Source organism: Strongylocentrotus purpuratus, unplaced genomic scaffold (assembly GCF_000002235.5).
Source record: "Strongylocentrotus purpuratus isolate Spur 01 unplaced genomic scaffold, Spur_5.0 spur5_scaffold_7, whole genome shotgun sequence".
NCBI classification, from domain to species: domain Eukaryota; kingdom Metazoa; phylum Echinodermata; class Echinoidea; order Camarodonta; family Strongylocentrotidae; genus Strongylocentrotus; species Strongylocentrotus purpuratus.
Genome location: NW_022145613.1, coordinates 13,829,848 through 13,846,382, shown reverse-complemented (window position 1 = coordinate 13,846,382; position 16,535 = coordinate 13,829,848). Strand labels below are relative to the sequence as shown.

Here is a 16,535-nt window from a genome sequence, read left to right as displayed (position 1 = left end):
TCAGGCATGCGCAATGCAGGTGTTATCATCTTGATGTGTGTTCGCTAGTCCCCCCCCCCCCCCAACCCCCACCCCCCGACATGTGAATGGACGCAATAATAAAACTGAGTAAGATTCTGATCCCGATCAAAATCTCAGTTTTTGGAGTAAGTGAATGCCAAAACTATGCGAGGTCTGATGCACAATATAGAATTATTACGAGATGAATGGACAATATTAATACCCAAGTACAACATACATGTATTAAATTTTCAAGCAATTTCAGCTGTACATGACTGGCAATCACATTTATTTCATTTCATCTTTGTCCCTTGCATAATACTGTATTCAACATGAACTGCATTTTTTCTCATAATTTTCAATATCTTAAAAGTACACAAGACAAATAATTGAACTAATGTATATACTACATTTTCATAGAATGCAGACCAATAGTGACAATGAGCAACTTAAAAAAAGACTAATCTATGTATAATTGTACACCTAATTTGGCAGTCCTTTTAATTTGGGCTGAAAAATTTCAATACTGTACAGAGAAAACAATTTGAATTTTTTTAGATGAAATTCAGAATATCATCTTCTACGAAATCCTAGGCCCCATTCCAAAGTCTCATCAAAAGCTTGTTTAGATATGAGGCCATGAACCATATTTGTAAAAATAAAATGGCAGGTTTTTTCAACCTACGCATATTCACTTAGCTCTGTATTATAAAATAGGAAATGGGAAGCTTATTACACTTAAATCATTAAAAAAAGTATAAAAAATAAAAACATTTATCACTGATATTTTAACAATGAACAAGGCTTAAATCAATTATTTACACACATGTAAATATTACATGTTCCTCATTGATTATAATTACATAAAAATAACATCAAAGGCAAAATCAAGTCCATAAAAATAGGAGATCATAATACTGTCATACATGTGTAAACATTGGAAGGATGGTATATCATTAATAGCAAGCAAGAGAAATTAATCATAATAGTTAATTATTAATGAATTATTTATAAGTAAGTATTAAATACATTATAAATTTATAATGCAAATTTCTAGAATATGTACATGTAGCTTAACTTTAGAATTAAAATTTCTTAGACACTGCTTGAATACCATTGGCCATTTAAATCCCAATGGTCGAGCTACATAAATATACTGCCTGTGCGGCTCTGGTTGACAAAAAATCTCACAGAAGTCATTATTCCATGTGATTATATGCAATTCACTGCAGCTCACAACTTAAAGTTGAATTTGGCAACCTAAGCATTTGTCTAGGTTGCCCATCTGAAAACCCCAATAATACTTATAAGGGCGAGCCCTGCAAATATTCTACACCTCATTAAATGTTGCAACATTCTTATCAAAGTATGCAGGGCAATCTGAATATTTATACGCAAAGAAAGTATCCTGTAAATCATTACACTTTGTACAATACTTTAATAACACGTAACTTTGTAACATAAGGCAACAAATCAAAGGCAAGAAAATAAAATTGCTTTTATCTATATTAAGGCAGCAACTAAAGCAAACAAAATGGAATGCAGTGAATTGTTAAAAAGAAGCAAATACATAAATAACAAATGCAGAAATTCAAAGATTAACATACCCGGTAATTAAGAAGGAAAAAAATGTGAAGACTGTGCTTTTATATCATTCCTACAAACTTTAAACTACATTTCAAAATTCATTGAATGCAAATATACTGAACATATGTGTGAAATTGTTCTTCTTCTGCTATGAGACCCAAAATAAAAGAGTATGATGAAGGTAGGTACCTGAATTCTGACAATAATTTGTGAATCAGACCAGTTTAAGTCTGTTCCTCTTGACACATGGTATAACAGTAGATGAACTTCTAGTACCTTGTTCCACTAAAATTCAAACTCGATGCTTGCTTTGGGCTTTCACACAAAATTGGGTTCAATAAGGAAGTCACTCTGTAGACTAAGTTTCCCTTTTGTGGAACGCAATTTAGGCCTAGGGTTGGTAACTGAATAAGTGGATTATAGACCATAGGGGTTCAGTCACATTTTCTAGTTTCCAAGACGGGTTCACTTCATATAGATTGAACCCTGAATTACCATTAACCACACATGTGTACACTTTTACGTGACAAGTATGAGCTAGTGCATGACTTATTACACAGGGATCCCCCTATTCGATCCTGTTTTGACATCAATGCAAAAATATTGAAAATGTTATCATAATGTGTACGAAACTAGGCAAATATTATGCATTTTATGATGTCACCCTGTACGAAAAATGGTAACAGAGCAACTACACAGCAGGTGATCCTAAGATGAAATTCATGGAAGTACATAAACAATGACTTAGTCTAGGACTTATCAGAGTCTTAGCCCAGACTTTAAACAGAGTCCTTGCCCAGGCTTTGAACATGGTCTTACTCAAGACTTCAACTTTAAACAGTCTTAGCCTCGACTTTGAATAGATTCTTAGCCCAAAGAGTCTAAACCCAGACTTCAGAGTCTTAGCCCATATAGACAGATCAAGATTATGAAAACCAATGAACTTTCTTCTACATCTGAAAGAATTTTCTTCACTGAAAGCCGATGTCCATTATCGACTCGACGCTCAATCTATTTGTTGTTGAAAAGTTGCATTGCGTTGAGGCGCCTTGCCTTGAGACATGCTGCCTCGACCGCTTCGATGAGGCATCTCCGGAAGCCGCCCTTCTCCAGCTCGTAGATGGCATCGATGGTAGTCCCTGCCGGTGAGCACACCTCGTCTTTGAGCTGGGAGGGGTGCTTGCCACCTGTTAAGACCATCTTGGATGAGCCCTGTGAGAGGGGGGTGGGGGAAGGGGAGGGGAGGGGGTTGAATTCCAACAACATTGTCACAATGAGAGCAAATTTATGTGAATCCAATCAATACAAAACTACCTGTTTCTACCATTCTCATAATTGCTCTCCTGTGTATGGAGTGGCAAAAATAAAATTAATGCTTTTAAAGGACACGTATTTTTCTTCTTCTTCTTCTTCTTCTTCAAGATAATCTGGCTCCTTCACGCTAAAGATTCTTGCAGATGCTGTATATACTTGGCCTGATTGGGGTATATGACAGTGTCTGACCTTTTAATCTGTCATAGTGTGTATGCAACTACAGACCGAGTACTATTGATACTGCATTGGTATATTTACATCTGTACAACACAAGCTAAAGATCATATCTTACAATTAAATGAAGGAAGAGAAACAATCTCTTTAGTCACTCACCAATAACGCCTGGGCACTAAGCTTAATGGCCACATCTCTTGGCAGTCCCATCTTAACTCCACCATCTGCTAAAGCATCAATGGCCACATATGCCTGTGAACATGAAAAACCAAACAAATTACTTGAAATAGGGTTATACCAAAAGCCTTAATTCTTTCGGATGATGACGTTAAGGGTCGATCCACAGACGTAAATAATCATACCGGATTGATACACGTCTGTAAAAACCCAATTACACACACACACACACACATATTTTCACAAGGGTTTAATTCAGTCATACTATACAACAAAAGAGCATCTTGCTGTAAGCAACTACAGTCCTACACACTTTTGCCATGGACAGACCCCAAGTCAAAATTTTTTCTCCTCCTCCTTCTTTATCTTCTTCTTCTCTGCCTAAACATCATCTGTCCAAGACTCCAAACTGTTGTTTACCTTTATTTAGAGAGTACTTAAAATTTGCATTATCTCTTCATTGACCTAGAGTCAAAAGGTGATATTTCAAACACAGCACACAGGCACGGAGACCAAAACATTGAAAGCAAAGTATTTTGGGTGATTGCTCCCCTGTTTACAAATTCTAAAGAGTCATTTAACAGGGGTGATAGTGAGCACTAATTTTTTTTTTCTTTCCCTCAACCACACCCCTTTGAGTAAAAAAAAAAGAAGGGGATTCGGGGGGGGGGGGGGGAATGGCATCTAAAAACATTCTCCCCTTTGAGTAAGAAAATTGTAAAAAAATAGGAAAAATAGGGAAGAATAGAGAAAATAAGGGAAAATTAGGAAAATCGCGATAAATTGAGAAAACAAAAAAAAAAGGTATAAAAAAAAAGGGGAAAAAAGAGAAGAAAAATTGTGAATTAAAAAAAAAAAAAAAATTGGGAAACTGATTTTAAATTGGGTAATTATAAGGCCTGATATAATGGCTACTGGGTACTCAAATCACTTACATAAGCAGGACCACACCCGCTGACGGACATGGCTGCATCGATCAGTGATTCATCCCCTTCCAAGCAGATCCCGAGCTGCGAAAGCAACGACTGGAACATCTTGCTGTCCCCCTCGCGGACGTTCTGACCGACTGAGAAGATCGTCGCTCCCTCCATGATGATGGCCGGTGTGTTCGGCATGGCACGGATCACTCTCGTCTCCTCTGGTAAGCTCTGCAAAGGGTCAAGAATTAATTTCTTTAAAGGTAAAGATCAGTTTTGGAAACGCCCCAATTTCAAAAAATGAAATGGAAGCTCTTATTACCAATCATGTGAAAGAGTATGTTTTGACTAATACATGATGATAAAAAAACCGCCGACTAATTGATATATTTGGTAAATTAGTTTATCTATAGGTGTGTGAGAGATAAACGCACGTGTCGTGCACGTGTGCGTTGTCCCATATACATCTTTCTGTGTACAGTGCTTGTAACTTTACGAAGACTGGGCCAAATTTCTTATCATTTTGATGATTCCAGAACCTTGCAGTACACACCAATACTTATATGCTAGATGATCAACCTTTTCATGCTGCAATAATTATAAACCTTTAGGTCAGTCAGGAATCCCATGACTTTTACCAGCCGATCGCCTGTCTGATTATCAAGATATTTATGATTGAAAATTGAAACCAAATTTCGCGTTTACGAGTACAGTAAAACCAGTTACTCAAAGATTCTTACAATTTTGAGGCACTTCATGATCATTTTGAAACGCAATTTTTTTAAGGGCTTCAATATTTATATAATATTGACTGGCCTTGAGGGGTATATCAGAAATATTGACCAAGCTCAGATCATATTGCCCTGAGTCGAAAGACGAGGGCAATATGGTCTTAGTGCGGTCAATATTTCTGATATCCCCCCGAAAGTAAAGCCAGTCAATATTTTTATTGTTATCCAAATCAGACATCTAGAGCAAATACAGACATCCACCATGACAATCTCAAGAACTGAACAAACTTTGTCAAACCAGCACTGTGCATCCAGTGCTTGACACAATTTCGATACATTGCAAACAATGTGCATTTGGTGTGATTATTACGTCACAATAGAGTGCGCGCAAAGTGCGCAGGTTCTCGTACGCATAATAAATGCGCAATGAAAATGACAAAATACGGCGCAGTCAATACAAGATGCCCGGATGCGAGACCATGGAAAATACCAAGGTATATTTCACTCGTCTCTACACGCAAAGTCAATACGCGCAGGGAGACCAAGGAAAATACAAAGAATATACCCCTCCGTTCCCACTGCTAGTAAAAACTAGGGCAATAAGGTTTGTAAATGACCAGTTCAGATGTCTGATACGGGTAATAATACACTATATCCGTACACTGATAACATGTAGGGATGTTCATCTCAGATTTAACATTGTTAAACGATGCCTTTAAAGATAAAATCACAAGGCCCTGTCTAATAAAGACTTGCGCTTGATCCAAATCAATCACAAGTCGTCATGCAACTGCGTTATGAAAGAAACCAACTCAAAGCGATTGAAAAAGGTTGATAATGTAGTAAATAAGTGTATAATGTGAGGCTTTGGAATCATCACAATGCTGGAAAATTGACTCACTCTTTCTGATAAGCACATGCACTGAACACAGAAATAGGTATAAATGGGACTGTCAAACACTTGTGGCATAAATCTTTGGTCCAGAAACTTCAGCTGCTTCTTGCCATACTTTAAAGAGAAGGGCATGTGAAGAGCAGTCCTTTCCAGGAGCCATTTCTACTAAGAATGTTCTTCCGAACTGACATGAAAAGAATGAGAAAGATCACAAACTACTTATTTTTTAACCTTGACCATAACTCTCCATTCTCTTTAACGCTATCCTTACACTAAAATATTTCAAACTTACACTTTGCAGGTAGTCCAGGGTGATGCCTGCTGCTAGGGATACAAAGAGATGGTCTTTCTTCACGTACGGGGCGATCTCTTTCAGGACTATCCCAACAATGTTTGGCTTGGTGGCTAGGAAGACAGTGTCTGACATCTCAAGGAGTTGCTCGTTATTTTCAGCTATTTTGGTTCCCATATCCTACATTGAAATACCGTAGTGAATGGTGATGATTTGACTGATATTCCTCTATGACACACTAGACAGGGTAGCTGTAGCAGTCTAGTCTCTTGATTTATGATTTTAAGGCATTATTACAGCCTTGACTACTTAAAATTCTTTACATGTTCTATTCCTTTTCATTTCAGTCATTCTTTTCCATTAAAAAAACAAATCAATATATACAATTGTACATGTAGGAACACACAAGAACATAAATTCAATACGTATACAAATGGGAGGGGGTACATTCAGGCGCGTACATTTTTGGGGGGTCTCGAAATTTGAAAATTTGACATTTTGCTCCGGTTGGGGGGGGGGGGAGGGATAAGGTCAACAATTTTTTAGGTCAGCCATTGGTATAATTTTTTTTTTAATTAAAAAAAACAAAAAAAACAAAACACAATTACCAAAGGGGGGGTTTTCCTCCAAAATACACACATAAAAAATACCAAAGGGGGGGGGGGGGGTTAACCCCCTAAACACCCCCTGCATACGCGCCTGGGTACATTTAATAAAAACAACATGCTTGTTGGCAGTGTCCTAAAGAGAGAGAAAATCATATCACAAGATCTATAGCACACAACTGATCAGCATGAAATGGATAATTTTTTGTAATGTAATCAATTCAACCGGTTGACTACTGAATTTTTCTGATTCCCATAGGCTTAACACATAAACCACTCGGTTCCAGTAAGCAATGGGTTAATGCACAACTCTATATTAAAGGCCCACTGCACTACTGGTAGCTACTTGCTCCCTCTATATAACAAACGATGCCTAATCGGTGACCATTGGTCCCCCATGATCCTCTCTTTCTTATGTTAACTGAGAGCTGAGTTGATGAGATAACCACCTGTCCAGTGACCTTGCAGAGCGGTCTAATCCCTCCTGTAAACTACGGCAGATAAGCTTTAAGTGTCATGTTAGAAATTATTTTTTTCACCTATATGTATATGAATAATATGGCTTGCCCTACCTAACAACATGTAATGTATATCAAAAATATGATTATTCGCAACAGGTGGATGAAATAATTTGTAACGAGGCACTTACATAGTACGAAAATGGCCTATTGGGATATGAATTATCATATTTCTGCAGAGGAACTGGGGGAGGGGGGGGGGGGGGATAGGGTAAGGACTAAGGAGCTTATCTTTAATATTTCTTTTAAAGGCCCACTGCACTACTTGTAGCTACTTGCGCCCCCTCTATATTAAACAATGCCTAATCGGTGACCATTGGTCCCCCATGATCCTCTTTTTCTTATGTTAACTGAGAGCTGAGTTAATGAGATAAACACCTTGCAGAGCAGTCTAATCCCTCCTGTAATCTAGTACTGATAAGCTTTAACCTTTAAGCTATCGTAAGGGATGGGGAGGGGGGGGGGGGGGATAAGATAGGCTGATTGAGACTTTGAGAGGGAGAAAGGGTGATAACATGGTACTATCCAACATCTGCTATCAAGAACTTGATGCCTAGTTCCAGTATAACAGAATTTCTCTTCTAAAAGAAACTTGAGAATTGATGTATAATAAAGCTACATATGTTTCTCATCTCAATTTTCAGATTGAATATTGCATGGATGCAAAGCTATAAAGAACTTACTGAAAGCACTTTGAGATTGTGACTAGCCGGGTCACTAGCTGCTATTTTTTCTGGAGCCACAGCATCTGGAAAGAGAAGAAAAGAAAATTAGGCTTAAAACTACAATAACAATACTTATTTGTAATCATGTAATCATAAATATTAACAATCCTCAAATGTTTATTAGACCTCATGGATGGTAGACAAAATGGGCATTAGACAAACTGGGAATTAGACCAACTGAATATTAGGCTAAATGAATAATTGACTCAATACGTAGTAGACTAATTGAGATTAGACCATATCGAAATTAGATCAAATGAATTTTAGCCTAAATGATAAGTAGACGATAAGATCATTAGACCATGTGGGTATATAGTTGGCGGGCTGTGCGTAGACCATATAAGAATAGACAAATGGGTTTTACACCAAGGGGTTGTTTCTCGATCATACCGTCATAACTACAAGATCAACAACATCTCAATGCTTTTGCTCAACCTGTCTGCTAAGAATTTCACAAAACTGCCTTTGCCAAGACGAGCAATTTCTCGACAAGTGACTTGTCGCAACTCTAAACCTGTCATATATTTCTAGAACGCCATCTCAAGGAAACCTTAAGTTACTGCGTGTCCACACACAAAATGAATTACCCTGAAACTCTATAAAGAAACGTTGTATAAAGAATAATCGCATAGCGAACCGGGCATCTACACACAAATGGGAACAAGTATCAAAAATTCTACAGCGAAACGATCCCCAGACCCGCGTTTTATTATACAACATTTCTTAATGCCGATATTCTAAGCAAATAAATGTCCCTTAATTTGGTACCTACGGCAAACATATGTTATTTATAAGTTTTTCAATTATATAGTATATCACAAAAAAATTCTGGCTACTCGAAATCCTTAATTGAAATGTCGAAAATATCCGCCTCTCTTTGCATAGAAAATCAGTCACGGCGCTGGTCTACTATATATGATAATGACATCATGTCCGGGAAAGAGTATATTCACGTACCCGGATGTTCCATAGAAAGCATGTGCAGAGAGATACGATTTTCTGCTTATTTTTGTTTCAAAGGCTGAAAAGTCTAATAAATCATAACTCTATGTACAATTCTTTACCTTCCCTAATATTTCATAGTATAAATATCAATTCCCCTTTTAAAAATTATGACATATGCATGCCAACAATGTGCTATTAGTCGATATTTACACCATATAATTTTTGTGTTTTGGTGTTGAAATCGGTCTAGGCACGGAGTGAACAGTAGCTGTCTGGTAAGTGCAGGACCCATGCACAGGTCATTACCATACAGCGGTCTCCCGATGGTTTCTGCTTCCTTTTTGCCATGTCTTTCGCCTTCTTGGCCCTGCAGATCCTTCATCTTCTTCCATGCTGTGCATTGTGCGATCTACCAATTCTGAAACCGGTAGTCAGGAGCAAGTCTTTGTTTGTTGTTTTTCTTAGCTGGTAACGTCGCTTTCATTCTCTTGCAATTGCCGATAAACATTATAGCGCACGTACGTTCCATCACAAGCAAGCCGCGCCTCGAGCAGCCGCCTGGTCTTACCTCCCGATTCTGTTCGCTTCACGAACATTCGTGCAAGAGCCGCATCACTCGCAGATGAATATCGTTCGATCACTAGACGTTGTCAAATCGTCATTGAAGTTTGATATTTAACAACATAACATGTTTAAAGGTTATAATACAAAGTTTTGGGAAATTTTGAAAATTGGGTGGATAGTGATTCTTTACAATTTTGATATATTTGGATGCCCCTGTGGATGTATTTTAAGCACTAGAAAATTTGGCCCCTAAAACACTTTTGCTTTCGAGAAAAATTGAATATAAAAATTTACCGGTGCTCCCGGTAAATTTTGATAAATTTCAAATAGCGCCTACGGCCGTATAATGGTAGCTGCGATCATGAAAATCTCAAAATATGTAGTCGTGATATATAATTTCCAAACGGTAATAGCTAATCGGTCGATTTTAGTCAAGAAACATTGTTTTATAGCTTAATAATATCTTGACCTTGAGAGGGAGCTATACAACATAAAGAGTTTATTATTTACAATTTCATAGCGGTAGACTCGATTTCAACCGGGACAACGATCACTGATTATTGTAGGATCGCATATGCTTCCAATATGTTCATTTGAACCAAATCCATGACCCCATACCAAAACTTTGTATTACCTTTAACTGGTACTGTATCCTTTTTTGAGGCAGTCACACACATCTATGATAAGTACTATCATAGTTTTAGGCCTATTCGTTTTACAAAATTGCTCCTGTACCTTATCTGATGACAAGATAATGCATCCGCCTATTCATACGTGCATGATTTAACCTTGTTTCCCAAGCAGTAAACTCGTCTTAAATCTCTACCAAATAGGTGAATATTAGGATATAAAAAAGAAATCAGCGACTGGAATATGTTGCTTCGTTATTCTTCATTCAAATGAAAACAGAAAATCCATCAATTATACTCATTAACAACAACAAATCTAAGCTCTGACAGGATAGCATTTATGTAGGGATATCACTGCCATTCACTCTCACTGAGCCCATGAGTCCCATTCGTGACGTCACGGATAGAGGCCCTACTCTACATGCACTTCCGGGTTTCAGACTTAGATAGTTTAGTAGAGTTTACTTGCATAAATTCACCATTCTAAACTTGTTTTTGTCAGTTGGACACCGTTTAGTGTTATTCTGGGGGTTAAAAGCTTTCTATTGATGTTAATATCTCAATATTTGGGATTGTCGTAGAATATCAACTTTAAAGAGATAGTTGAGTTCTGTTGCAGAGGGCACAAAACAAAATATTTTTTGTTTGAAAGAACATACAAATTAAATGACAAAATCATCATAAATGTAACAATTTCTAATACTTGTGTACCGCCACAAATATTAGATAATTTGAAAAAGCCATTGAAAAAACGAAATAGACCCTAGTGCCTTTTACGTCGTATTTCAGCCAACAGAACTCAACTACCCTTTAATACGATGCATCGTTAGTAAACATACTCACACACTATTTCATTGTATGGTTATCCTGAAATGGTATAACTACCGTTTCGGGATAGCTATTCCTGGTTAGATGTCATAACACAGGTTTTCGTGCAAATTGGATGTTTGTATCAATTGTGCTACCACCCTAATAGATTTTACTTTTTCAAACAGTTTGAATTGAAATTGAGCCATGTAGACTCTAATAGATCTAATCTTTTTTGATAATTTTGGTAGAAATCTACCCATTTGGGGGTCGTTTCATGAATTACTAACTCCCTTTAAGTTGAGTACAGAAGATAGAACTCGAGGTCACTCTAGAAAACTAGAAAAGAAATATTCAAGACTAGATATCAGAAAATACTTTTTTAGCAATAGAGTCGTGGAGCTGTGGAACAGTCTCCCAGAAAATGTTGTGGCAGCTGGGTCAGTCAACTCATTCAAGAATAGACTGGATAGTCACTGGTCAAAGAACGCAAGCCTTCTGTATGAGCCGGTCTAGGTGTTGTCTGTTGTTTCATGTTTTACACTAGACCGAAAGCTTCAGTCTCTATACTGTCGGTTGTTCCACTGAGACTACGTCTGGCTCCACTAGACCTCCGGTTATAGAGACTGAACGATCGCCTATGCCAGCCTATGTTGAAGATATCACGGCTAGATTTTAGCCGTTAGGCCCCTCCCACAAACATGAACAAACTTGCCACGGCCGTATTGTTATGCCCCCAAAATCCCCCAAAATGTCGTTTTACCTCGTGCATATCCAATTTTACATTAGGCCTAGGCTATAATACATCGGTTCCACTTACTAACTTGATTGAAATAATCCGTTTAATGGTCCCTTTTAAGGAAATTATGGGTCAAAATCGACATCCATGTCAAAAATCTTGCAAGCCGTGTTAAACTCTCGCTGCCGTCAATCTCATCCCTTCTAGTCTACGCCGAAGGCAAAATGATTATGAAGGAAAAACTGTGCGCCATCTACACGTTCGTAATGGCGTTATCACAGTTTTTCCTTCATAATCATTTTTGCCTTCGGCGTAGACTAGAAGGGATGAGATTGACGGCAGCGAGAGTTTAACACGGCTTGCAAGATTTTCAACATGGAGGATGTCGATTTTGACCCATAATTTCCATAAAAGGGACCATTAAACGGATTATTTCAATCAAGTTAGTAAGTGGAACCGATGTATTATAGCCTAGGCCTAATGTAAAATTGGATATGCACGAGGTAAAATGACATTTTGGGGATTTTGGGGGCATAACAATACGGCCGTGGCAAGTTTGTTCATGTTTGTGGGAGGGGCCTAACGGCTAAAATCTAGCCGTGATATCTTCAACATAGGCTGGCATAGGCGATCGTTCAGTCTCTATAACCGGAGGTCTAGTGGAGCCAGACGTAGTCTCAGTGGAACAACCGACGGTATAGAGACTGAAGCTTTCGGTCTAGTTTTAGTCACTTTTACACAACCTCCTCCCTCCACAAATCGCAGTTCCCTGGAAGAATCCTGGATCGATGAACAGGCTTAGACCTAGACCGAATTTTCCGTCTCTTTCGTTCGTTAGCCTCTTATTGGGGTAGGGTCGGCCGGCTCTCTCTTTAGAGACGGAAACCGTCTATACACATTCCCTTGATAACGCCACGGCCATTTCAGGTCGTAGCGTTTTGCCCCCAAAATCCCCTAAAATGTCATTTTACCTCGTGCATTTTATATTGTAAATTAGGCCTAGGCTATAATAAATCAGTTCCACTTACCAACTTGACTGAAATAATCAGTTTAATAGTCCCTTTTTAGGAATTTATGGGTCAAAATCGAAATCCATGTTGAAAAAGATTTTCAAAATGGATTTCGATTTTGACCCATAATTTCCTAAAAAGGGACTATTAAACTGATTATTTCAGTCAAGTTGGTAAGTGGAACTGATTTATTATAGCCTAGGCCTAATTTACATGTGGATATGCACGAGGTAAAATGACATTTTGGGGGATTTTGGGGCAAAACGCTACGACCTGAAATGGCCGTGGCGTTATCACGGGAATGTGTATAGACGGTTTCCGTCTCTAAAGAGAGAGCCGACCCTACCCCAATAAGAGGCTAACGAACGAAAGAGACGGAAAATTCGGTCTAGCTTAGACCTACAACATCGTGTATTAAAGTAAAGTAAAGTCAGGCATATTACTTGACAGTCAAGTGACATGTCAGGACCTGGACAACCCGTTTCACAAGACCATGATCAGCATCAAATTTATGATTTTGATACATTAAAATAATAGTGTTTGTCACGACCCACGAACCAAACCATCCAATGCCAAGACGCGACGGGCACTGGCTTTCAAACGGCCCGACCGTGCTGGCCCGGCTGTTCAACAATTTCCCGATGAATCACAAAGTCAAAGAAAAAAACAAACGAAAGTCGGTACATACTTGCAGCTAGAAGCCCTTTTGTGATAGTTTGGGCTATTTTCCAGCTCCAATGAATCCAACAGTGCCAACTGACATGATGAGGAAGATATACGAATCGATGTCTAGAAAGTCTAGGTGAAATACACGTAAGATGAATTCATACAAATTCATACAAAATAGCAGCTGCTGGTCGATTGTCAGAAACACGGATTGCGCAAGCCACACATGTCTCCAATGAAAATATTGCCACGTGGTGAACATGTGAAAACTAGTCTGTACAAACAGACTTTTAAAACTTAGATGAGACCTCTCCACCTCTAGTATCTACTGAGCGTGCTCCGAATTAAGTAACGCACGGAATGGGCACTCGAATGATGGGCGGGGGCTGCAAGGGCCTTACTCGGAAAATGAAATGAACATTTACATATCTAGCTAGCTTGCAACGGGACCTGGGAGTTGGGGGGGGGGGGGGGGGGGGGGTCCCAGGCTGGGACCCCCCCTCCCCCAACATTTGTATAAGGCTGAATCTGAGCGCACACTGACCAGGGAGGTGTTTTAACTCACATAGTAGGACTGTATGATGCGAAGATTTTCTATTTAAAAAAAAAAAGGGGGGGGGGGAGGGGGAGGGGAGGGGGAATTACATTTTGTACAACTAGGGGAGGGATTGGTATGTAGCTATATGAGCTAAATCCAACAGTTTTTGTGTCAGGCCCCGCGGAACGTTTTTCAAAGTACACCTCAAATACACCTAGAGCTTAGCGAGCGAAGTGGGGGCGGAGAGGGGGGGGGGGGGGGGATGGGAGGGGGCACCAATACAAAAAGGGCAATTTCTTGGAAAAGGGGACACCTTCAAAGGGAAACCTACAAAAAGGGCACTTTCTTGGAAAAGGGGACACCTACAAAGGGAAACCCAAGTGGAATGGGGCAGGGGGGGGGGGCACCATTAAAAAAGGGCACTTTATGGGAAAAGGGGACATCTACAAAGGGAAACCTCAAACCGAAATTATACAACTTTTAGCCATTGGTATGTACCCCTACATTACGATCACATTATCAGTGATGATTTCAATGTTTGTTTCTCTCCTTATACGGTCCAAGATACTACATGTACATAAGCGTCATGCACTAATTTGCAGTTGGGTGTGATGGTCTGAATATTTATTTGCGAGAGGGCGAAGCGAGCGAGCAACCATTTTGAGATTTATGAGGTCGCAGTACAAACAATTACATCTTTTAAAACAAAAAGGGGAAACCAATCCTGAAGGCGGGGTATTAGGCACAATCTAATTTTGATTTGATTTGATTTTATTTTATTCTGCATTCATGCAGATCTATAGTATACAGTTTTTCAATCACAATCACAAGTACGATAAGTATTTTTCTGACAATGAATCATAAATAAACTTATTATATAAATTGTTATTAAAAAAACGAAACGATAAACTGTCATTATATACTAAATTTATTCAAACATTATACAGTCAAACCCGCTTTTAATAGTGACCACCTGTCTTCAAAGGCCACATTAATTGTTGTTTCCCTTAAAAATGGATTCTCATTGAATCATGTACTATAGGAACCTGTCTACAAAGACCACCTGTCTCCAAAGGCCACTTTTTGTGTTTCCCTTGGGTGGTCGCTATAGACAGGTTTGACTGTACAATTATTTGCGAAAGAAGGACTGTCATTGTAAGCAGATTGCTTGATACTACGACAGCCCCAGACAAAACTCATGATATAGATTAACACATTAAAGCAAAAACGGATAGGTAATTAAAAATACAAACTTTGATGATGGTGATATTGACAACAATGCAGATGAGGATGACGATGAAAGATGATCCTGAAAGCCCCCCCCCCCCCCCACTCCGGGGTCGGAATGACCGCATGCGTGTCACCAAAATGTCCGGTAAAGAGGTACTTTGCTTGCGACAAAGTCCGGCCCGAGAATTGTAAAAAAAGGGGTGTATTTGACTTTTCACCCGGATATTTCTTTAAAAAGGGGGTGTTTTTTCTTTTTTTTTCTCTAATCTCTTCGGACTCCTGAGAAATTATTCCGAATTTAGGGGGGTACATTGAGCATTTTTCCGTATTTAGGGGGGTCTCCAAGGCAGGAGAAGCCCGCAAAAAGCCCGCGAAAGGGGGGCTCGGAAATGTTGGCAGTCATCAGATAGGGGGTGCTTTCAAAAAGAGGGAACGAGCATACGCGTACCCTAAATAACACTGAGTGGGGGGGGGGGGGGGGTGGGGGCGGGCCTGAAAGACTGAAGCGATCTTTAAAAAGATACACAATTTCAACTTTAATAGCGAGCCAGATTTGGATGAAATTTAAAAAAAAAGGCTGGTCTTCATCCGTCTTCATCGCTTTTAATTAGAAGCACATATCCAAAGGAAAAAGGACACTTATTGGAAAAGAAAAAGAGCACATGTCAAAGTTAAAAGGGGAATTACCAAAGGTAAAAATGGGGCACTCATCGTGCTTAATAAGGAGCATTCAAAGGGGCACCTATTACAAAGGATAAAGGGCAATTAGTAGAAGGAAAATAGCACTAAATAGAAAGAGGGACGTGTCAAAATAAAAGAGACAATTATCAGACATGAAAAGGGGCACTTCAGTCTTACAAAGTTAATGGGGCACCTTTCAAATTTGAATATGGGCACTCATCAGACATGAAAAAGGGCACTTATTATAAGAATGAATAGATTTAAAACAAATGAATAGAGGCACTATAGAGGCACTTGTCAAAATATAAGGGACACCTCTCAGATTTGAAAAGAGGCAATTATTAAGAGGTGAAGGGACACGTTTCAGAAATGGTAAGGGGCTTTTCTTGTACATGAGATGAATAGGGGTACTTATAGCAAAGGAAAAGGGCACTTATTGCAAAGGAAAATGGGCACTTGTAGACAGAAAAAGGGCGTCTATGAGATTTTTGAAAGAGGCATCTATCAGAGGTATGAGAAGTGACATTATGAGAAGGGGAAGTGGCTCTTATTAAAACAGAAAAAGGGTATTTATCAGAAGGAAAAAGGGCATCTCTTACAAAGAAAAAGGGGGCACGTGTCAAAATTAAAAGTGAGCACTAATTCTTTTTTTTTTGGGCCCTCGAAAATTTGAAAAATTGCACCGCCCCTTGAGCGTCATGGGGGGGGGGGATCTCCAAAAAAAGGTAAACTTAACATTTAAAAACGTAAAAATTCAAACAAAAATTCCCAGGGGGGGCAGCCCCCCCCCT

The 16,535-nt window shown here is 39.0% G+C and overlaps 1 protein-coding gene across 1 annotated transcript; it reads right to left on the bottom strand.

Moving 5' to 3' along the window:
* Positions 1–473: 473 nt before the first annotated feature.
* On the bottom strand, positions 474–13,490 carry LOC583871 (pyrroline-5-carboxylate reductase 1, mitochondrial). Its single transcript, XM_783763.5, has 6 exons — positions 13,318–13,490; positions 7,894–7,958; positions 6,088–6,267; positions 4,188–4,400; positions 3,235–3,327; positions 474–2,799 (listed from the first exon to the last, which is right to left on the bottom strand). The coding sequence occupies exons 3-6, from the start codon at positions 6,262–6,264 to the stop codon at positions 2,599–2,601; spliced, it is 684 nt and encodes a 227-aa protein (XP_788856.4). The 5' UTR covers positions 6,265–6,267; positions 7,894–7,958; positions 13,318–13,490; the 3' UTR covers positions 474–2,598.
* Positions 13,491–16,535: the final 3,045 nt, after the last annotated feature.

What these genes read in the sequence shown, in the direction of transcription:
- LOC583871 (XM_783763.5), bottom strand. Translation starts at nt 6,264, where the DNA reads ATGGGAACCAAAATAGCTGAAAATAACGAGCAACTCCTTGAGATGTCA. An exon ending in GCGGGTGTGGTCCTGCTTAT is followed by an intron (nt 3,328 to 4,187) that starts GTAAGTGATTTG and finishes TCATGTTCACAG; the next exon opens with GCATATGTGGCCATTGATGC. An exon ending in TTAGTGCCCAGGCGTTATTG is followed by an intron (nt 2,800 to 3,234) that starts GTGAGTGACTAA and finishes CCCCTCTCACAG; the next exon opens with GGCTCATCCAAGATGGTCTT.